Consider the following 23936-nt stretch of genomic DNA (forward strand, 5'->3'; position numbering starts at 1 on the left):
TTGGCACACCCAGGGTTCTGAGCTGGATATCATCATTCTTCTTTTTCTTGGTGATTCCCTTCTACTTCTGACCCTCTCTCCATGTCTCATGGTAATTCAATTTTTTTTTTTTTTTTTTTTTTTGGCTGGTGCAGCAGAAGTCTCAGTTTTCCTTGCACCATATGGTTAATAGTAATAATAATAATAATAAATAGATTAGTGAGAATCTAAATATTATTATTATGCATCCCACTGCGTACTCTTATTAAAATCTGTTGAACCACATGACTACTCTTGTTGCCACCCAGACACTAGGCTTGTCTAGTGAAAATTCACTCAGTTACGTTGTGGAGAGCATGTGTATGTGTTGAATTCTTATTTAGCTTACTTAATATTAATAACTGGACAGTACTTATACATTAATTTAATACCCTTTGATTTAAAATTAGTACTGTGAAAAAGAGTAAAACGTATCATTTTCATCAAAAGTGGAAACTAGAATACATTTTTGTAATGATAAAAGAAACATTGTTTGATTTGCAGTGCTTCCGTGGCTATACTCAAAAAAGGAAATTTAGAAAGGCACTTCAGCGCACTCCATGGTAAATACCAATTGGGTTTTTTGCCTAATAGTGACCTTAGAAAAAATAAATTAAAAAAACTTAAATCCAGATCATTCACACAAAAAAATTTCTTCATGGCACCTAATTTACAATCTAAAGCAGTAACTGTAGAGTCATTTAAAGTGAGTTTTCTTCTTGCAAACAAACAGAAACCATTTTTCGATGGTCAATTCATCAAAGATGCATTTTTAGAAATAACAGATTCTCTTTTTGAAAATTTTAAGAACAAAAATGAAATTAAAAGTACTCTTCAAGATCTGCAGTTATCTCGAAATACTGTGATGTGATGCATCAAAAGAATGAGTAAAAATGTGAGCGAACAATTGCATGCTCATATTGCTAATTGTGTGCCCTTTTCTTTACAACTGGATGAATCTACAGACATGCATGATACAGCTCAATTGCTTATTGTTGTTTGTATGATTTTTGATGATTCTGCCACTAGAGAAGAACTGCTGGGTATGGTTTTGTTAAAAGAAAGAACTAGAGGTCTTAATATATTTAACACATTCAAAAATTTTATTGAAAAAAATTAAATTACCACTATTTTTAAGCTTAAACAACAGATGGAGCTAAAGCAATGACAGGGCATCTTAACGGATTCATTGCATTGTGCCAAAGGGATAACGAATTCCCAGATTTTTTGAATTACACTGTATCATCCACCAACAAGTGTTAGCCAGCAAAAAATTAAATACTAAAAGTGTTATGGACACAGCTTTCAAAATCGTGAATTTCATCAGAGGACAATCGCTTCAAAGGAGACTTTTCAAAATGAACCAGATATGATATTACACACAGATGAGTCAGAGTAACACACAGGTGACTGAGTCGGAGTAAGTTTCTATTGAGATTTCGAAATTTGCTGAATGAAGTTAAAAAATTTGTTGATCAAAGGGGAGATAATTATCAGCAGCTGTAAGATACGGAGTGGTTGTGTGATATAGCTTTTTTTGGCAGATTTTAACCAGTAAATTAAGTGATCTGAATTTGGAATTACAAGGAAAAAATAAAAATGTGGGTGACATGATTAGTAGTATTTCTGCATATAAATATCAATTTTTTGCAATGGCTAAGGATCTAAAAGAAAAAAAATCGATCATTTTGCAAATATGCAGCATCATTTGCAAAAATATCCTGTTTTTGAATTTAATAGTGAGAAATATGTTTATGAAATTGAGAAAATTGTGGATTTTGAAACCAGATTCAGTGATTTTAAAACAATTGAAGACATTGTTCAATATATTTCTTATTCATTTAATGTCGACTTAGATATGAAACAAATTGCAGAAAAAATCAATGAGATTTTTCACATGGAGAAAATATTACTTGAAAATGAAATTAATATATTGCGAAATGATATCTTCCTAAAAGCCAGATCATCATCAAAATAGACTTTTGGAAATATATTTGCTGAGAAAAGTACCCAAATGTAAAAAAAATGCAGTGAACTTTCCTGATTTTGAAAGCTTGGCAGAGGAGATGACACAAATTTCACATAAATTAAAAATTTAAATACATATGAATTTAAAATAAGAATTCTGAATTATGTTTAATTTTAAAATTTATAAACAACATTTTTCAATATGTGTTGATTAACTTTTTTAACCATGTGCAATGAAATTCTTGAGATGGTAGATCGCGGCACATTTTGAAGAAAAAGAAGTAGATCGCATCACAAATTAAGTTGGCCACTCCTGTCTTATACAATGGAATAATCACGTTAACCCTGATCGCAAAATTCCTGTATATCATTGACAAAATCGCATGAGTTATATTGGCAGCCTGTTTGCACTGCTCAGAAAACTTTATATCTGATTGCACAATTATTCCCAGGTACCTTTCGTTGGGCATTACAGTCCACTATCCTGATTGTAGTATCACACAATTTGTACATTACACTGGGATTACTGTTACCCATATGCAGTACTTTGTGTTAGTTAAGGTTAAAATTTAGTTGCCATTTCTCAGCCCATCTATCTAATTTTTCTAGACCTTGTTGCAGCAGCATACCTTCATTACTGTCGTTAACCACTCTGCCAACCTCTGTGTCATCTGAAATCTTAGACCTGAATGTCTAAGATTTCAGATGACACAGGAAGGTATACCAGACAACAAGCCTGGTATACCTTCATCAGTATCTAATAAATACAGAAAACAACAATGAGCCCACACTGAACCCTGTGGGACTCTACTAATAATATTAGTCCACGAACAGCAGTGTCCATTGATAACCACTCTATGTTCTCCCACTCAGCCATATCCATATCGGTAACTTTTCCTTAATGCTACAGTGCTCCACTTTGTACAGCAGTCTTTTATATAAAAAGTATCAGAAGCTTTTCTGAAAACAAAGTATATGATATTAAACTTATTTTTTGAATCCAGCACTTTTATCACTTCATCATAGTATCCATTCAAATTCGTGTCTGTGCATTCGCATGTGATGCACAGACTGATGCTTCATGTTGCTTAACCCTCGAGTTTAAAATATATCTGTTGGATCCAATGTAAGTAGAATTACAATCCTTACATGAAATGTGGTAGACGAGGTCATGTGTTTGTTCATGCAATTACCTTTAAATCACCACATATCTGTTACTCATACTTCTGATAGTGTACACCTAAGAGGATGTTTGCCTATGTTTCTTTTTTGTGGACGACATACACAAGAGGTAGTGGAGGAAGCATATTTCCATTGTGTAATAACACCGCCTTAAGGCTAACCTTAGAAGTGTCTATAAATAGTTGCCATTCTTCGTGTACATGCCTCATGTTCATTGCTGCCATTAGACCATCAACATCCTTACAAACAGTGAGTTCACCTTTTGTTTGATAGAATTTATTATAGTCTTTATTTTGAGTACAAAATGTCACTTTCACAGAATGATCTAGTAGATTCCACTGTTGTAGCCTCAAGGTCAAAAGCTCTGCCTTATTCTTCGGCAGTTCGAGATCCCTGATGAGGTCATTGAACTCACTTTCTGTGATTGTATGTGGTTCAAAAGGACAAAGGTTTGGACAAAATCTAGGGATTAGTGTCAAACAGCATTAACTACAAAATCATTTTGTAATTAATCAAGAAAAAGTCATTTGACATTTTCTTGGTTTACCGGACATGTACTTACAGCTTAAGCTAATTTGAAAGGAACTAGAGAGATACAGTTCTATGACATGATATGCATTGTTGTTTGTATAAAGTAAAACTAAAGTTATCGCAAAAAGAAAATGCAATTTTGTAGTTAATGTTGTTTGACACTAAACCCTCAAAATGGTGGATCCCTTGACGTAGACAGCTGCTGTACTTCTTCGTGTATATCAAGTTGATGTTCATCAGAGTGTACAGAAAAGTTGTTGGGTGGTTAAGGAATTTCACCATGAGACATGGGATGAATTGCAGATGGTATATTTGGGTATGTCACTCCTTTTTTTTTTTTCATTGTCATCCCTTTTCTAACAGGAGGCACTATACAGAAGTAACAATGATGATGTGATGTGATTTATTGGATCCCTCCATATCGTGGGCACATAAAAAAGCCTACTTCTTTTAAGTAGGCCTTTTTTGTGGCTTGAGTTAAGGGACTCTTTCTTGAAGATAACGTGGCTTCTCCACATATGTAGCAGAAGTCATCCGGACTATTCACACAATTACAGGGCATATTAATCTTACACAGCACAAATACTGCGCAAAAAATAGGAATCTCACGGAGAACAACTGTTAACTGAAAACAAATCACCCGGTACCTAGCCGTATTCGAGGATTACTGCAACAAAGTTGAAGACTCATTTGAGGTGTTAAAACTTATCACGTGATGCAGAGTGAGGCAACAGTTGGTGATCATGTGATAAGAGCATTGTGGTACTGAAATTGTGGTGTTGCCATGCGTTTTGCTGAGAGCCATAGTTGATAATGTAGAGTAAATTGCCGTACTGAAATTGTGGTGTTGCCATGCGTTTTGCTGAGAGCCATAGTTGATAATGTAGAGTAAATTGCCGTGACCCCAAATGTAATTCAAAAACAAGAGCCATTCAACAAATTTTAATGTGATATTCGTGTTCAACAGCATAAAATGCCAAACTCTGCTGACACGCGTAATTTATATGCACCCCCTTGCATTTTTCTACTCTGCCGCATGTGTCATTAGATCATCTGACATCTATATAGGTCTTAATTGGTATGAAAAGCCTAGTAGTTTCTATGGTTATTTCCCTGAATGCTTCCCATTTAGAATCTGTTGTCGGTAACATCATTAGTTGATCCCACTGTATAGAATTTAACAACTGTCTGAGACCACAGAAGAATCACTGCTAATGGTCAGATCAAGAATATTGTTGTGTCTTGTTATCTCTCTAACATGCTGCTGTAGAAAACAGTTCCAACAAATCCACAAAAGTCTTGCTAGTGTTTGAGTGAGCAACCCACAAGTCATAATGGGGGATTTTAACTTTGTAGTCAATATCTGGAAAGTTAAAATCCCTCATTATAAGACATTCTGATTTACTGGCTCACTCTGTTTCTATAGTTGTTAGTTGTACTCGGCTAGTCATTAGGCCAATAACACACTCCTACTCTCATTTCCAGTGCTTATGTCACACCAAACTGGCTCAACATGCACTGGCCACCTATGTCCACTGGGTGCCTCCATAGCCAGGTGGGCAGGAGCAGCAGTGTGTAGCACATGCTTCTTGATTAGACCGGGGTTCGAGCCCGTGAGCCACCAAATACGGAGGATGCGGAAAAGGTCAGGGAATGACCACCGCATATCCCCGGAGCAATATGGCCTTAGTTGCTAATGCTCCTAAAAACCATATAACAACAACCCATGTCCACTATATGCACTGCCTTGGATTTTATATGCATCTAAAAACCTGCAGGTGTGTGTTTTGGCTGATATTATAAGTTTGATTTCTGAAATCCTTTGCCACTACTAATAGACAATAAAATGTGAAAATTGTGCTCTTAAAAAAATCTCAAATATTTCACATGAAGTGAATTTTAAGTTACCACTGAAGAGATATTAGATAACCATAATCTTTCTTTTACCAAACTGACCCTCATTCAACTTCTCTTCCCTGTAAAGTTGCTGCTAATTTCTCTCTGAATGGAATTAAATTTCAGCATTCTAGAACATCTGTTTTGCTTTATAAGAACTGTAATAAGGATACACAGAACAGATAATCAATTCATCAAATTTTATACAAGGTGGAACTTGCCTTACATTCCCCTAGAAGAATGACATATTATGTTTAAGTCTACCAGAGTTTATTTGAAGGAATTGCCAATAAGTTTTATGCAGCAATTGCTGTCTTACACTCATGCCCTAATAAAAATGAATTTGAAATTTAGTAAATACTATACTTGTACTTTGGTTATTATTCTAGTATTTTTTGTAATATAATAGTTGTATTTATTTACGTATTAATCTCTTACGTAATTGAGAAATGTAAGGTAAGAGTCCATAATTTTATCGTAGAATGTAATCAGCTATATAATATTGATATTTAACTTTAGGTTTTCCTCACACACTTTTGGTAGAGCCAGAGGATGTTGTTGTGGAAGTGGAAAATGGTACTGCACCTGTGTTTGAAGTTTCCACTGTTGATATGGCAGGAAATAGTACATGTGGACCTAAATTAATTGTTCAGTGTAAGGTAAGATTCTATAAATAAAATACACTTGAAGGATATTATAATATACGGTGATCTTTTAATATTGATATTTTTAATTGTTAAAGATATTAAAATTAAATAATTTAGCCTTACTATCTTAAAAAAATAGACTTGACACTTAAATACAGTATTACTCATATTAGTTTTATTTATAATGCTCTTATGTTATGGCAAAGGCAGATTATGAGAAATCTTTGGCAAAGGATGCAAGGAACCTGCAAAGGGTTCTTTACTTATGTAAACTCCAGAAGGAGGGGAATGAATCAGATTGATCCACTTGATATCGGTAGTTCAACTGTTGATGATCCTTCTCAGGTAGCTAACAAACTAAATTAGTATTTTGCATCCACATTCACACATGAGGAGTTATTCAGGGAGAGGAATGCCAGAGGTGAATTAAATTCTGACAGTGAGTTAGATGATTTTGTAATAACTGAGAGGAAAGTGGAGGAGAAATTGTTGAAGATAAACATAAGAAAGGCACCTGGGGTGGATGGGATGAATCCAGTTATATTAAAGGAGGCAGCAAAGGACGTAAGCAAACCCTTAGCCATAATTATGAGAGCTTCCTTGGACTCAGGGGAGGTACCCCTGTATTGGAGGTGGACAGATGTGACCCCAATTCACAAAGGAGGATCAGAGGGCGAACAAGTAATTACGGACCTGTTAGTTTAACTTCTGTTCCAGAGAAATTAATGGAGGCACTGGTTAAAGAAGCACTGCTAGATCATCTAGACAAGACTTCAGTTATAGCTCGGACACAGCATGGGTTTGTTAAAGGAAAGTCTTGTCTGACCAGTTTGATTGGATACTATGATGTGGTCATAAAGAAACTGGATGCAAAGAATAATTTTGATATTATATATTTGGATCATAGAAAAGTTTTTGATACTGTTGCACATGGAAGACCGCAGCACAAATTGGAGCAGTGTGGCGTTGGAGACAAATTGCTGCTATGAATAAAGGGATAGTTGAGTGGGAGAGGACAGAGAGTGGTAATCAGTGGACAAACAACAGCCTCTTCATGGACTAATGTTATTAGTGGAGTCCCTCAGGGTTCAGTGTTTTCTGTATTTATAAATGATACTGATGATGGTATATCAGGCTTAATGTCCAAGTTTGCAGACGATACAAAGGTTGGCAGGGTTGTAAAGGACACTAATGACAGTACACTGCTGCAACAGGATCTAGAAAAGTTAAGCAGATGGGCTGAGAGGTGGCAAATGAAGTTTAACATTGACAAATGTAAAGTACTACATATGGGAAGCAGTAACCCCAGAGTAATGTATCAAGTCTGGTACTACACTGTCAGTGGTAGAAAATGAAAAGGACCTGGGGGTAATTGTGCAGGCAGATATGAAGTTCTTTGAGCAGTGCAGACAGGCTGCAAGAATAGCTCATGCCGTCTTGCCAAGGAATTGTCAAGGATATACAGGAATTTTTCTAGCAGGGATAAGGAGGTGATAATCCCCTTGTATAAGGCAGTGGTCAGGCCACACCTTGAGTATTGTATACAGGTCTGGGGGCCTCATTTTAAGAAGGATGTAGAGCTGCTGGAATGAGTACAGAGAAGGGAAACAAGATTAGTGAATGAAATAAAGGGTTGTTCTTACGAAGAAAGGCTTAAGTTTTGCAAATTAGTGTCTGGAGACTAGGCACCTGCGAGGTGATCTGATTGAGGTGTATAAAGCTTTGAATGGTTTGAGCATACTCAGTGTTGATGGGATTCTTCCTCTTTGTCAGAATAATTTCCTGAGAAGGCATAAATTCAAATTGAGGAAAGACAGTTTTAGGATAGATGTGCAGAAGTTTACCTTTAGCCACGGGTGGTTGAGTGCTGTAACAAACTTCCATCTGTTGTTGTAGATGTTGATAGCTTAAATAGATTCAATGCAGAACTACACAAACATTTGAAACGAGTGGATGAGTAAAATGAGAAGGGTCCCCTTTTTTTTTTTTTTTTTTTTTTGGCTAATGCTATATAAGCTTGCTTTCTTGCATCATGTGCCTTTACTAATGCTAATGTTTTTTGACTGCACTAAAGTTCTGTGTGATGTTAACTTGAATTCAATACTAATACAGATTTGGAGAGGAATTGCTGATGCTGTTTATCGCATCATCAGCATAAAAAATTAAAATAATTATGTTCAGCTTATTCTTAGCATTGAGTGTTAGAGCAGTGTAATTCTTCACACAATATGAGTTAATAATTTATAGGAAATGCAGCAAAAGAAATTCTGATATGAAAATTATTTATTAACCTTATCAATTTTGCTGAACTAGGAAAAAAATTTGGTTCTATGCATTTGTTTAAATAAATGACAATAATTCAAATTACTTTTAGCCAGTTGCATGAATAATCAACATTTACAAAGTTCATACTACTGGCAAGTGGCAATTCAACCACTAACGATGTTAATGAGCACTGTTGCCACTGTTCAGCTTAGTATCATCACTAAGTTTATACCTGACTCCATAGTCCTTATCTAAACTGTGTTAAGAGCACAAGTCAAACAACAGCCCCTACCAGACTGTTGCACAACTTCCCCAGGTTTAAGATGTGTAATGCCAACTGGGAAAGATTTGATGTGAATCTCAAAGAAAAAGTCACGCCAGAAAACGTGGATAACCTGTGGATAGAATTGCCTCACTTCCTGCAAATATCCAAGCTGAAGAGGTCCAGAAGCTTATCACTTCTGCATGTGAAGATACATTCAAACAGAAGACAAGAAGAAAGGACCACGTCCCTTGGTAGACCCAGCAACTATCTCAACTGAGAAATACCACAAGAGTGGCCTGAAGGGACTACCAAAAAGCCAAAAGAAGAAACAGACCACTGGAGGAGACAACCCAACTGCAAGACATTTATAAAAACTACAGAAGAGAGTACCACAACACAATATACAAAAAGAAGGAAGCAGCCTAGGATAACTTTGTTAAGAGCTCCCAAGACTCTGATCCTTTGGGCATTGCCTATCAAATCGTTAATGGAAAAATACACCCTGGAGAGATACACTCCTCTATACGCACTTTTGAAGGTGAAGAGACCCTCTCCTGGGTGGAATCAGTTAATACTATCTTAGATGAAATCATACATAAAGAAGAAATACAATCAGAGACCCCCTCAACAAATTGAAATTAGAAGAAACAACCTGGCATATATTGGCCATACAGAGGAAGAACCAGTCAGTCCCCAAGAAGCTGACAAAGTGGTGAAATCAACTAAGAATGGAAAATGCCTCAACCATGACCAGGTGGAGGTGTTAAAGAGGGTCTGGTCCCTGAGGTCCCCAACTCCAAAACCTTCTAAATACACGTGTACAAGATGGATGTTTCCCAAAAACCTGGAAAGAGGCAAACCTCAAAATCCTGTTAAAGAATCCAGATAAACCAGAATAATCACCTGCCCCATAGCCCTGCTGCCTATAATAGGGAAAGTACTTGAGAAAATAATTGTTACTAGACTTCAGTCAGTGTCCACAGTTAAGGGACTAGAATATATCAATCAGTTTGGTTTTACAAAGGGAAGCTCCACTGTAAACAGCATCAGGATGTTAGTGGACACAGCCTCAACTGCCAATACAAAATACGTCCTTTGCCATTTGGTGGCAAAGCATCCTGGAGAGGTTTAGGGAGGCCAGGGTCTCAGCCCAGATGTATGGATTAATTACTAGCTACTTCAAGGAAAAGTCCTTTACTGTAACCTCGGGGACCTGCATAGTCACCAGAGGCTGCCCTCGGGAATCTGTTCTAGGCCCACTCTGTTGGAACATGGTCTTTGATGAGTCGCTGAAGGTGGAGCAGGAAAATGTCATCAGTGTGGCCTATGTGGACAATCTGGCCATCCTGCTTCTTAGCAGCTTAAGGAAGGAATTGGGGGACCTTGCGAAAGATGTCTTGGATCACCATTCCAGCTGGTGCTCTGTTCACAAGCTTAACATCTTTATTCCCCAACCAAAGCAAGTGCTACTTAGAGGAACTCTAAACATGAACAGACCACCAACAATCAAAGTCAATGATCAAGATGGAGACCACATATAAATACCTTGGTGTTTTGCTGGACAGCAAGTTGGGCTTCATCCTACATGCCAAGTATATATTAAAAAAGATTAAGCAGGTTACTAGAAAACTAATGTCAAGCCTTCGACCCTCAGACTGTATTATGAATGCATCTTCATCTCCATTGCATGCTATGAATGCATCTTCATTTCCATTGCATGTTATGAATGCATCTTCATCTCCATTGCATGTTATGCTGTAGATGTCTGGGGCCACAGAATCACCAACAGCCTTGTGAAGAAACACCTACTTCAGGCCCAAAAGATAGATTTTTCTGATTGCAATCTCAAGAGCCTTCAGAACAGTGTCTACAGTTGCACTCCAGGTCATCTGTGGCAAGCTACCGATCCAACATGAAGTAGCCTTCCACCATCTTCAGTACTAAAGAAAGAAGAGCCTACCCACAAGGAACGGAGACTATGCAATAAACCCAAACTTGTCAACTACAGAAAATAACAGAGATAACAAGAGAATGATCCAAGAAATGAGGGGTGTATGGGAAGGGGGAGTGGACTGGATTGGTGCTAGGAAGAACCACATATGAATTCTTACCAGATGCTAAAGTATTTGACAAACAATACACTACATGGTTCAGTCCTGGACTTCACCTATCATTTTTACTGACTGGACATGGCATCATAAACTCAAAGTTATACACTCTTGGACTAACAGACTCACCTCTCTGCCACTATGGATCTGCAGAGACAGTCTATCACCTTATATTCCTATTCCAATGCCACATTTATCAGAACCTAAGAACTCAACTACAAATACTCACTGAAGTATATGATCAAGAAAACATCAAAAATCTCATCTCAATTCCTGAACAATTCACCTAATTTTCTGACTTTGAGGACAACTCTTCAAACACAGGTGAAGGATCCTTACTACTGTAAGCAGAACCCAGACTCAGACAGACACCGATTTGGACAATGACAATCACAAAGACCAAAGCACGACCTCAAGTCGAATAATTCTGATCGGAACCAAAGGGTTCCACTGTCCTAACTACTTTTCTCAGAGGATTTCTCTCTAATAACATCCCCTGCTGCCCAAAACTTTACTCCTCTCTTCCCTAGAACCTGACTCCCACTGACATACAATCTTCCTTTGACTTTGGGGGGGATGGAGCCTGGGGAGTGGTCCCTCTAAGGAGGAGCCTCTTCCTGGGCTGCCCAGTCAAGTGCACTGGTGGTAGACCCTGGTGCACCTCCACTTGGCTAGGGATGGGAGGTAGGGGTCAGTGAACCTGTTTATTCTTTGCCCCATGCCTGCAAAGACACCAGGTACCGGCAAGCAATACTCTGATTACTGAATACTGATGACAGTATTAGAATATGGTGATAATAACATGAAGCCATTCCCATACATTGGCCCATACCCATGGGCCAATGTTTGAACAGCAGTGTAAATTTAACCCCTTCCCGGAACATTTTTTCCTGAAAATGTGCCATAATGGATCAACTTTTTTTATTTTACAGATTGAAAGTATGCATCATGAGAATACTCATTGTATAGTTTTGTTTTTTTTTTTTATAAATTTTTTAGTAGAAAATACATGGGAGTAATTAACCCCTTTGGGCTATTCCGAGTTATCTTGTGTATGCCAAAAAGTATGCAAATTATACAGATTTTTTAAAATAAAAAACATTAGTGCTTGAACTAAAAGAAAGGAACAGACAAACACTCTTCACTACTCATTATATAAATAAATTTAAAAAATCAAGCGGAACGCACAAGCAGTATCCTCCCGCATCAAGCGATAATCACGAACTAACTACATTCTGACACATGGCTGCCACAAGTGGATAGTCAAGGTAAGCGTCGCTTAGGGGCAGCAGTTCAAGAGGGTACCGAAATATTTTTCGATATTGTTTTCTAATTGGTTAACGCCTATCAGTATTCAGCATTTAGGATGACAAATTTTATTTTGCTTACTGGCGGCACATAGGAAAGCACGCTACTGTTCTGACATTGCTGTACAATAAGTAAATATAAGTAAAATGAAAGCCAGTCATCTGCTGCCAGCCATAAGAAAATCCCAAGAAATCTCGGGATTTATCTGGCTAATGCAAAATTACCTAGATAAATGCCTGAGAAAATACGTTTTTATCGTATATTTGGTGGTATTATTGTATCCCGAGATATTCCCAGTGTGCATGGGCCCACTATGCTACCACCAGAAAGTTCCTGGAAGTTAGCAGAGCATATGCTGAGACACATCACGTGTGTTGCAAGCAAAAGGGTGTTTATTTAAAATTTTCAATATTTTCCAAGCCACATTTCCACTTGTTTGCATATTCTAAGCTTTTTTCTTAAAAGTTCTTAACTACATTCGAGTGTTGGCATTCGAGGTGAGCGGACACGCTTTGTCAGGGCTCCTCAGTTAAGTGGATTGGATTACTGTTGATTAGTGCTTTTAAATATTTGATTTATTTAGATATTGTTGGATTATTTTGTTATAGTTTTCCTGTAACAGTTTGATTTTAATAATATTATAGATATAATTAAGTTAATTTTCATTGATATTTAGCTAATTTTATAATGGTAGTTATGAGATCTGCCTTAAACAAGTCACAGGGTATCGTGACTCACATGGAAATAGCCAATGTCAATTTATGGGTGAGTCATGATTTAATCCATTGCGGAACCTGTGGAATGTTTTCCAGGGTCGACCTGGTGACTAATCATAGCTCACCTGGGGAGTCTTTTCTTTGTTATCGATGTAAGGAGTGCACCGATCTAAAATTACAATTTAATGCACTGATGGAACAATTTGAATCCCTGAAAAAACGGGTGTTTGCCCTCGAGAATATTGCATCTGGGAGCTCGTCAGGGACTCAAGACTCCAGCAATCTACCAAGGAATGCACACCCGATTCAGGCCTCAAAACAGAAAAACCAAGTGCAAACTACTCTGGTTAAAAAGGACATTGTTTTATTAGGAGACTTCATTGTCAGGAAAACGGGGAATATTTTTTGTAATAAGGATAGGTGGAGTAGAACCAGGGTATGTCTGCCGGGAGTGACTATTAATGATGTCACCAACAGATTGTCAGATTTTAAGGGGCATAAAGAGAATATCATTATTCATGTGGGGACTAAGGACATTAAACTTACACGATCTGACAATTTGTTGGAAAAATACAAGACCATGCTGAGGAAATGCCGTGAGCTAGGCCACAATGTCTATGTGTCTGCAATTCTGCCCAGACATGATATGTTAAAAGCCTTATGGATTAACTCAAGACTTGAAGGACTCTGCAAGGCTTTAGGGGAGAAATTTCTATCAGTATGGCCCACACTTGTAGGTAAAAGGAATTTGTTTTGTAGAGAAGGGATGCACTTAAACAAAAGTGGTGCAAAAGTTTTTGCCATTATTATTGAGGATACCTTAAAGGTTCAGGGAAACTGCTAGTTAGGGGGGGGATGTGGGTAATACTGGCACACGTTTATCTGATATTATTGATCAAAGTAACTCTTGCACATACCTCAAGAGTTCTTATCTGTTACCCCAACTGGATATATTATCTAGATGTTCTGGGGACAGAAATGTTTCAAGTGAGGGGGTAGCTAATTCCAGGGAATAGAGCCTAAAAAACTTCAAGGGTTGTGTTAGGGTTGTTAAATATACAAGAACAGTAAGTCTTAATTGTTTATATAGTAATGTTAGAAGTGTTGTCCACAAAATGAGCGAATTCGAACTGCTGGTTAAAACAAGTAACGCGGACATAATAGGGCTTACGGAGACGTGGTGCCACCCGGAAATTGGGAATGACGAGTTTCAGTATGGCTTGTATAATGTATTTAGGAAGGATAGGGTAGATAGAAGGGGTGGTGGGGTAATGCTTCTTATCAGAAGCAGCCTGAGTGCGACGATAGCTTTCCCGGATTCAGACGTTTCACATGCTAATATAGAATCTGTATGGTGTGAGATAGTTGGAAACAAAGGTATAATGTGAGTAGGAGTAAAGATTATGACGAAAGCCTCTGCATGCAAATGGAATGGGCAAGTAAGCGTCAATGTCTTATTATGGGTGATTTCAATTTGCCTCTAATTGATTGGTGTAAATGGGAAGGAAACTTGACAAGGGGAACAAAATTTTTAAATAAACTAGATGACTGTTATTTGTATCAACATGTCAGGGAAAGTACTAGAGAAAAGAATATCCTAGACCTCGTCATCACCTGTGAATCAGATGACATAACAGGGCTGACAGTAGCAGGAAGTGATCACGGAGTTCTACGGTGGATGATGATGAGAGAGGTAGCAGCAGTAAAAGGCAAAGGAAATGGATTTTAATTTCAGAAAAGGAAATTACGATGCCTTAAGGTACTACATGGCCTCTATTAACTGGGTAGGTATCGCGCAGAGAATGAATACATTTGAACTGTGGTATGCTTTTAAAACATTAATCACAGATGCTTTGAATGAAAAAAATACTCCAAGAGGAGGGTTCCAAGTTGATTGAATAATGAAGTTGCCACATTACTTTAGCAGAAAAAGATGGCATGGAAAGGTTACAGAGCAATAAAAAGTGTTGAAGCCTATAACAGCTACAAAGATGATCTGTAATAGAGCCACAGAAAAGGTTCGACAGGCAAAGGCAGTTTATGAGAAATCACTAGCAAACAGAGAAAAGAGGGGGTGGGATAAGGAATTCTTTACATATATAAATGCCAAGAAGAGCAGGACAAACCAGATCGGACCTTTACATAAGGGAAAGGGGATAGTATTAAATACACCAGCTGCCGTTGCAGATGAACTCAACAGTTATTTTGCATTGATATTTACAAACGAAAAACCTTTTGTGGCAATGGGAAATTGTGGGAGCGAAGTTGAAAAATATGTAACTAATGATATTGAAATTTCGCAAGATTATTTAATGAAAAAACTTTCGAGCCTACAGGCCAGTAAGGCTCCTGGAGTTGATGGAATATACCCTATAATCTTGAGGGAGGCGGCAAGTGAGTGCATTGAACCATTGAGGCTAATTATGTGAGCATCACTAGACTCTGGGGAGATTCCATTGGATTGGAGAAGTGCCAATGTATCTCCCATACATAAGGGTGGCTGTAAGAGTGAAGTGAGAAATTATCGACCTGTCAGTCTGACTTCAGTGGTAGGGAAAATCATGGAGGCAATGATCAAGCGTGGAATTCAGGATCATTTGGATCGAATTGAAATTCTCAAGGATACTCAGCATGGTTTTGTAAAGGGAAAATCATGTTTAACAAATCTGGTTCGCTATTTGGAAGGGTCACTCACAAGCTGGATTTAGGGAATAATTTCGACATTGTTTATTTAGATTTCAGCAAAGCTTTTGACTCAGTCCCACATGAGCGGTTGCTTCATAAGCTGGAACAGTTTGGAATCACTGGGAAAATCCTTAGATGGATAGCAGGATGGCTTCAGGGCAGGAGGCAGAGGGTTGTGATAAATAGCTATTCCTCAGATTGGGTTGATGTAAGAAGTGGGGTTCTACAAGGAACCCCACTTCTTACATCAACAACATCGATGAAGGGATAGAGGGCGTGATGTCTAAATTTGCAGATGATGGCAGCTGTGCTTTAATCCAACAAAGTGTAAGGTATTGCACCTGGGAAACAGTAATCCCAAAAAAACTTATTCACTTGGTGGAGTTCAACTAAACCCAGTACTGGAGGAAAGGGACTTGGGTGTTACTATACAGCCAGACATGAAATTCTCTGAGCATTGTAAACAGGTTGCAAGGAAGGCCCATGGTCCTGTCGGTGTCCTGTCGATGATCTATCGAACTTTTGCAAGTAGAGATAGGGATGTGATAATCCCATTATATAAGGCTTTTGTTAGCCCACACTTGGAATACTGTGTTCGTGCATGGAGACCACACCTAAAGAAAGAAAACGAGCTTCTTGAAATGGTGCAAAGACGGGTAACTCGCCTGGTGAGATCGGCAAAAGGGCGTCCTTATGAAAAAAGACTTTGAATATGTATGTTTCAGAGTTTGGAAACTAGACACCTTAGAGAAGATTTGATTGAGGTGTTTAAGGCTCTGAGAGGCATCAGTAAAATGAATGAGGACGAAATTTTCAAGATTATAAATGATGCTAGAACTAGGGGACATAAATTCAAGTTATGGGGGTAATGTTTAGATTGGGCTGCAGGAAATTTTATTTTAGTCAGTGAGTTATAAATTACTGGAATAAGTTGCCCAAATGGGTGGTAGAGGCTGACAGTTTGGGGAAATTCAAAGGTCATCTGGATAGTACCTTCGGATCAGGGAAGCGCATAGGTTGAAAGGTTTAATTTCATTTTATTTTATTAATTATTATTATTTATTTTATTTTATTATTTTTTTTTATTATTTTTTTTTTTTTTTTTTATTTTGGGCTGGTGCAGCATAAGCCATAGGCTTTATTTCACCATGCAGCCATTACTAATACTTCAAAAAACTTAACCTTGCTAATTTTACCTCTGTCTATTAACATTTTTAGTTTATTTTTAACACCTGTTGCTATAAAAAGTTTTTTTATTTATTTATTTTTTTTTGCTTTTAATATGTTTGTAAGATTTTAATTATTTATAGCTACAGGGATCTTAATAATTTTTTCAACATGATAGTTTCACATCATGTCACAGTTATTAAATGTAGAGGGAGTTATGTTTTACCAAAATATACCAATTTCACATAATCTAGCCAATAATGTATGAGACACTGATTTATTTTAACAGATATATGCTTATTCTCTTAATTTTAGCAATTGATTCTGGCCTTGGTTTTCTTGTGATAAACATAATCAGACTTCTATCTGTGGTTCTTGGATTCAAATTCCAATACAATAATTTACTATTTGAAGCGAGTGCACTTAGCATTTTTAGTGAGGATTTTTTCAGGGTGTGCCAAGATTTTCCAAGTATTAACTGATCGTGACATATTCTCAGAGTTGTACATCTATCCTCCAAACATAAAAACATAAACAGCTCCTTGAGTGTAGGTGGGCGTGGCCAGTTTGGCGATCATTTAAGGTGGTAGTACTTGGTTTTTTTTGGGTAATAGGAAAGAAAAAGAAAACTGAAATGTTGGTATCTAATTTAGTTGAGTGCTACAAAAACATGGACTGTCGAATGTCGTTGAAAATTCATTTTCTTCATTCCCATCTCAAATTTTCCCTCGAAAATCTGGGAGATATGAGTAATGAACAAGGGGAGCAGTTTCATCAAGATATTTCCATGATGGAAAAGCTGTACCAAGGTCGCTAGGATCCTGTAATGATGGGAATTTACTGCTGGTTCCTTGTGAGGGAGAGTAAGCAGGAATACAAGAGAAAATCCCCTAGTAGCAATATAACTATTTCACTATGATTTATGATATTTTTTCCAAAGTCAAATGAGTTATAAAGAACATATAATTTTTTTTCACTTGTATTACAAACTTTAATTATACGTATCTATCCCTTTATTTTAACGTTAAATGTTGGTATATCTTCTGATGTAGACATGATAGAGACTTTTTATGGTGATTTTCGGAATCAAATCGTGTATTTCCTCCAGGATCACGTATTTTCATTGTGGAGGTATGACAAAAAATATTTTTTGTTGGCTTGTGTAATTTCTCCTTCAAATTCACAAAAGTTTTTATGTTCTTTGACTCTGACTGTTAAAAAACTGTTTGTATATTTTAACTGCAAAACACTCAGTATTGATTGGTAGACAGTCGACAGCACACTAGAGACAGTTGTGAATAATATGTGCACCACAACGAATGCTAACAATCTCTCACTCCAACTCATTTTCAATTTTTCTCCATGCATTATTTTTACCAACTCTTTTACAACCCCTAAAATTTGTGTTGCCTATAACACTAAATTTGTATTATTGGCACACAGAGCAACAATTTTGTTTTGTAAGGAGAATTTATCTATTATTTTCTTCAACATAATTCTTTGTAGTTCGGATGTTTCACCAGGTAAAGAAGTAAAGCCTTTAATTTTAACTTGAACACCACAGTTTTGCAAAAGGCACTGCACAACAATCAGAAACAGTTTCATGTCTTTTTTGCTTGACGTATCTAAACTGATTGTAATGCTTTTAGTTTCATTCAAATTCATTATTACTTTCTCCAGTATATATGGTGATAAAATTTTAGTAGTTATTGCTTCTGATTTTGTATGTGCGGAAGAAAATTTTGGTTGATAAATCTTGACAAGCCATCATTTGTACGAAAACTCTGATTGTGATGCACGGTATGATAGGCAACAAGAGCTTCATATGCTGCGATTTTATCATGTCTTATGATGAACGAACTGATGCTTTGAACCCAATTCAAAGTTTTCTCAGCATCCTTATGTTTCTGGCTATGTAGATGTTGGTTAATGTCACTTCTGCCTCCATGAGCAACAGAAAAATGAGCATTACAATGTTGACAAACCATTTTTGTTTTATCGCTATACCAGTTTAAGAAATTTGAATTCTTTTTTGAAGGTCTTTGTTAAATGTGCAATTTCTCCTTTTTGACATTTAAAATTTTGAGGTTTAAAACTTAAAATTCTAAAATAAAAACTTTCAATTGTGTGTATTCGACAACCAACAAGCACACAGAACAAATGCCGACTACAAACTACTGATCAAATACTGGCATGCAGCACATTGTTGAACTGATGTAGAGACCTATGACAAAAATTGCCCATCTCTTTCAATTATGGTGATAACACTGGCAGATGGAATTCTTGGCATTTAATCGATGTACCTGTGGTTACACAAATGACTACTACCTATGGTGGCAGGCCATCCTATGATTTTTTTTTTTTTTTTATATGTAAACCCCAAACACGAGAGGTATTAGAACCTATAGTACTTAATACCATGCTTGGGTTGGAGGTTGAGAAGATGAAAGAAGATATTTGTTGACATTGGACTTGAACTTCTGTAGACTGTAATTTTCAGGAAATACGTATGAAGGAAGGTTGTTCCAGAAAACGGCAGTTGAATGAATAAACAAAGAAGATGAAAAGTTGGTAATGTGAGTTTGAAGTTGGACAGCAAATGGATGTAGAAGAAGCATGCAGCAGAAACAGTATGTCTATGAGACAGCAAGTGGAGAGACTCTGGTAGAGATGAATCATTAATTAACCTAACTGCCCTCTTCTGAATGGAATCAAGAAGCCTGAGAGAGGTTTTGGGGGCACCACCCCAGATGTGGGAACAATATTCCATGGCAGGGCGGATTTGCGATTTATACAGAGTGAGCAGCTGTTTGGAAGAAAAGTAACGCCGAGAGCGAAAGAGAAAAACAAGTTTTTTAGATGCAGAGGAAGCAATATTTGTAATGTGCTTGTGCCAAGAGAGATTAGAAGTCAGGGTAATCCCCAAAAGAGATATATCATTTTGCCTATAAATCGAAGTGTCACTAAAGATAAGCATAGGAGCAGAAGAATCCTTTTTGCGAGTTATAAGACAAGACTGAGTTTTAGAAGGGTTGAAATCAACTAAGTTGTCTTTGCCCCACTGGAGAATTACCTGAAGAGTTGCATTTAAGGAGTTGGTAGCAGATTTTTGAGAGGTTGAAGCTGATTGAGCAGAACAAGGTTTCTCAAAATGGAAAGTGGAATGCAATGTGCTATCATCGGCAAAACTATGGATAGGATTTCCAGTCAATGGAAGAAGGTCATTAATATACAAGAGGAAAAGAGTGGAGGAAAGAACTGAACCTTGGTGGGACACCGGCATTAGTGGAGAAGTTAAAAGACGGAGAGCCATCTACCATCACCTTCAGTGAGCGATCAGAGAGAAAACTGGATAACCAATTACTAAAAACAGTTGGCAAACCATAAGATGGAAACTTGTTTAGAAGACCTTTATGCCAAACACGATTAAAAGCCTTTGAAATGTGAAGAGCAACTACTTGTGTTTCACTGAACCTTTCCATTGAATTAGTCCATAAATGGGTAACATAAGCCAGAATATCACCAGTGGATTGACACTGATGGAATCCATACTGGCGATCGTTGATCAGGCAGAAGGTTTCTAGGTAGTTTAAGAGTTGGTGTTTAATTGATTTCTCCATTACTTTAGAAAGAGTAGAAGTAATTGCAGTGGGATGATAATTGGATGGGAGAGATTTGTCACCCTTTTTAGGAACTGTCTGGATATGAGCAAATATCCAAGCAGAAGGAAAAACACCTTTGGAATAAGAAAGTGAAAAAAGGTGGCAAAGAATAGGTGTAAGTTCAGGAGCACAGGTTTTGAGAACAAGTGGAGAAATACCATCAGGACCTGGAGCTTTCTTATCATCAAGATTCGTCAAAGTCCTTCTGAGGCGCCTCCGAAGCCAGGTGGGCAGGAGCAGAAGTGTGTAGCACACGCTTCTTGATTAGACCGGGGTTCAAGCCCGTGCCCACCAAATACGGAGGATGGGGAAAGGTCAGCGAATGACCACCGCATATCCCTGCAGCAATATGGCCTTAGTTGCTAATGCTCCTTAAAAAAAAAAAAAAAAAAAAGGGTATTTTACGAAGATCATTAATACATGAGTTGGAAGAAAAATGGGATGCTAGCAGGTTAGCTTTATCCTTGGCTGAAGTGACAACAGAACCATCTGGTTTGGAAAGACGTGGCAGCAGAGATGGGCAAAAGTTGCAGCCAATAGCTTTGGCAAGAGACCAGAATGCTCGGCTACCATTAGGGTAAGAAGCAAGTTTTCTACTCTTACCCTGTGCAAACTCTAGTTTGGACTGATTAATTACTGCTTTACAATTGTTGCGAGCTTTGGTGTAGGCAGAAAATGAAAGTGAAGAATTAGAAACAAGCCAATTAGGATATACAACATTCTTCTCTTGAAAAGCCTTAGCACATTTACTGGAAATCCAAGGTTTAGATAAAGGACGAGATTTTAAAGTGGAGTGTGGGATAAAGGATTCCATTCCTGCAAGAATGATTTCACTGACATGATCTGAGCAAACATTGAAATCAGAAGTTTTGAAACAGTAATCCGACCAAGGAAAAGAAGTTTCGCGGGTCATCCCGTTTTGCATTCTTGTAATGGCAAACAACATGAGGTTGGGAATAGCCATGAGATAAAGGTTCCATTGGAGAAGAGACAATCACCAATTTGTGATCTGAAGTGTCTAAAGGACCCTCACTTTGACCGTGTACTTAGAAGGGTTGTTTGTGAGAAAAAGATTAAGCGTATGATTAGGCTGTATGATTAGGATTGTCCGGTATTCTTGTAGGTAAATGAACAATCTGTGCAAGGTCATTAATAGTTGCAAAAGCCTCAGCATCTCGACCAGCTGGGTCAGTATGACCAGAAAACGGAAGCCAGCTGGAGTTGTGAACATTAAAATCACCAAGGAAAATTACCTCACTGTTAGGAAAGTTGGACTGGAGAAAGTCAAGTTGCAAAGAGAGGAAGTCAAAGAGCTCCAAGTGATTAGTGGAATTGGGAGAATGGTAAAGACAACAGATGAATTTGACAGAATGAGGTAGAGAGATTTTAAGCCAGAGAAGATCAAAGAGAGGAGATTCCAAATTGCCAAGTCCCTGACAGGGAATATCGGAATGGACATATGTACAAATACCACTTTGAGGCGAAAGGAATCATACAGAGAATAATTTGGGCATCTAAGATGAGCAGTAGTTGAATCAACTGATAACTGAGATTCTGTCAGAAAAAGTACATGGGGTTTGGCAGACTGCAAGTGGAAATGGACATTGTTGAGATTAGAATTGAGACCACATATATTTGTGAAATGAATTAGGAAGTGCTTGGGAGGTTTAGATTTTTTCACAGATTAACTTGCTCTATTAGTTTGACAATTCACGGTGTATTCAATAGTAAGAAAAAGTGGGTGGGACATGCTGTATGAAGTAATGAAATTTTTTGATAGGGCGTACACATGGTAAGAATATATCCAGATCCTTGACATAACGTGGCCTCGACAATGCTCCCCGCATACACACTACTTGGACTCCCTCCAGTCACTATCTGGCAGAGTAGAGGTAGCAAGATTATAAACTAGCTGATCCGGAAGCCTCCTAGAGAGTTACCAATAGGTTCGGTCCAGTGTACTAACTAGCGGCCAGCCTGCAAACACCGTTTTAGAGCTGTACCCTCGAAATGTAAGGAATATTGAATCTCGCTACGATGATGAACATCGTGGCGAGAACATCGATGTTCATTCCATATAAATCAGCATGAAGTGACACAAAAATGTCTTAGCTTTATATAACAATTGATATCATACAGGGATAAAAAAAAAAAAAAAGCAGGATAATGGAGTACTGGAAGACTTTAGTATGACAATTGTACAATAATAAATTCCCTTGGAGTAGTAATGAGAAATTGTTTACTAAACATTGCTGAACTTGCCAAATAGCAGTTTTGTTTTTATTTTTGTTAATCTGCTGATGTTGCTAAAATGGCAGCCTCAAAGTTTTTTCTACTCAGTAGAGTGGGATTGAACTGAGAAGAAGCTGAGATTTCTCAGAGAGCCTCGCTAAGGTCATTGGTATACTTTCAAATCCAAATAGAAATACTTTTTTGGTAACTTTTGTTCCCTGAACCTGCTGCTAATTTACCAGTAATGTCAAATGGCTTCTGCAATTTTCTTGTTACCAATTGGTGAAACTGGATCAGGAAGGTATTGAGGAAAATCTTTAGGGAATTTTCTGAGGCTCTCAATAAATTTATTCACAGATGTAAACAAAACAAAATTTATTTTTGTGGGGATCAATTCTTTCTGGTTTGGCCCTGTTACTAGTCCTCTGACAGTGACAAAGGCAGTGTTTTACCTAAACCAATGCACAGCTCTGATATTTCTGTGTTTCTACATTTTGCAGATTTGTACATACATCAGAGTGATTGACAATAGCAATTCAATGCAAGAAGTTGAAAGCCTGAAAATTATTCTCCAGGGTTCAAAACTGTACACTTCATAAAAATTTTAAGACCAAATTTGATCTCTTTTTTATTACTGAAGGAATCACAATGTAAATTAAAGTTTTCGCTTTTAACTGAAAAAAGTGTTGCAGATTAATGGGCATTTCAATTTCTAATTAACACTAAAGAAGTCCTAACTAAATATTTGAAGTATTTCAAATATTTAGTTTAGATTTAAGTGGAATTCGTTTATCCTGAGGAATTTTTAAATGAGGTTTTCTCCATGTGTACTTAGACATGGAGAGAAGCTCACACAGAGACACAAGACAAGAAAAGCTATTTATTTGTGGGCCATCTGAATTATCATTTGCAGTGAAAAAGATGCTCAAGTTTCTTGATGCTGTTTCATTACATTTTATATAATGAAATAGCATCAGGAAATGAAAGTGTTTTATTACATTTTAAAAATCCAAATAATACAAAGAAAATGAAATGGTTCTGCAAGAGGCTCTGTCAAGAAGTTAAGCAGTATCTTCTTCTTCTTTGGTCCTTAGCTGGCAGCTGGGGGAGGCAGTTGGCCACGCAACCAGTATGCTGCTGTAGGTGCCGCAGGGTTTCGGACTTGCTCTGTGATGTTCTTCCATACCTTACGATCCATGGCTTCAGTCCTGGCCTGGTTAAGGTCGAGACGTCGGCTCTTCAAGTCATCTTCCACTTGCTTGGCCCACGTTTTCCTAGGCGCGGTC

At 37.5% G+C, this 23936-nt stretch overlaps 1 protein-coding gene across 1 annotated transcript in view; it reads left to right on the top strand.

The window, feature by feature from the left end:
* LOC150075318 (structural maintenance of chromosomes flexible hinge domain-containing protein 1-like) overlaps nt 1-23936 on the top strand; it is a 736477-nt gene that overhangs the window by 274783 nt on the left and 437758 nt on the right. Inside the window, exon 24 of the mRNA XM_090388445.1 lies at nt 6115-6254. Within this exon, the coding sequence (XP_090244571.1) occupies nt 6115-6254 (140 nt within the window). The remainder of the gene's footprint in view (nt 1-6114; nt 6255-23936) is intronic.

The sequence above is a fragment of the Mastigoproctus giganteus genome, chromosome 14 (genome assembly GCF_048544385.1).
Source record: "Mastigoproctus giganteus isolate SK-2022 chromosome 14, ASM4854438v1, whole genome shotgun sequence".
NCBI classification, from domain to species: Eukaryota; Metazoa; Arthropoda; class Arachnida; order Uropygi; family Thelyphonidae; genus Mastigoproctus; species Mastigoproctus giganteus.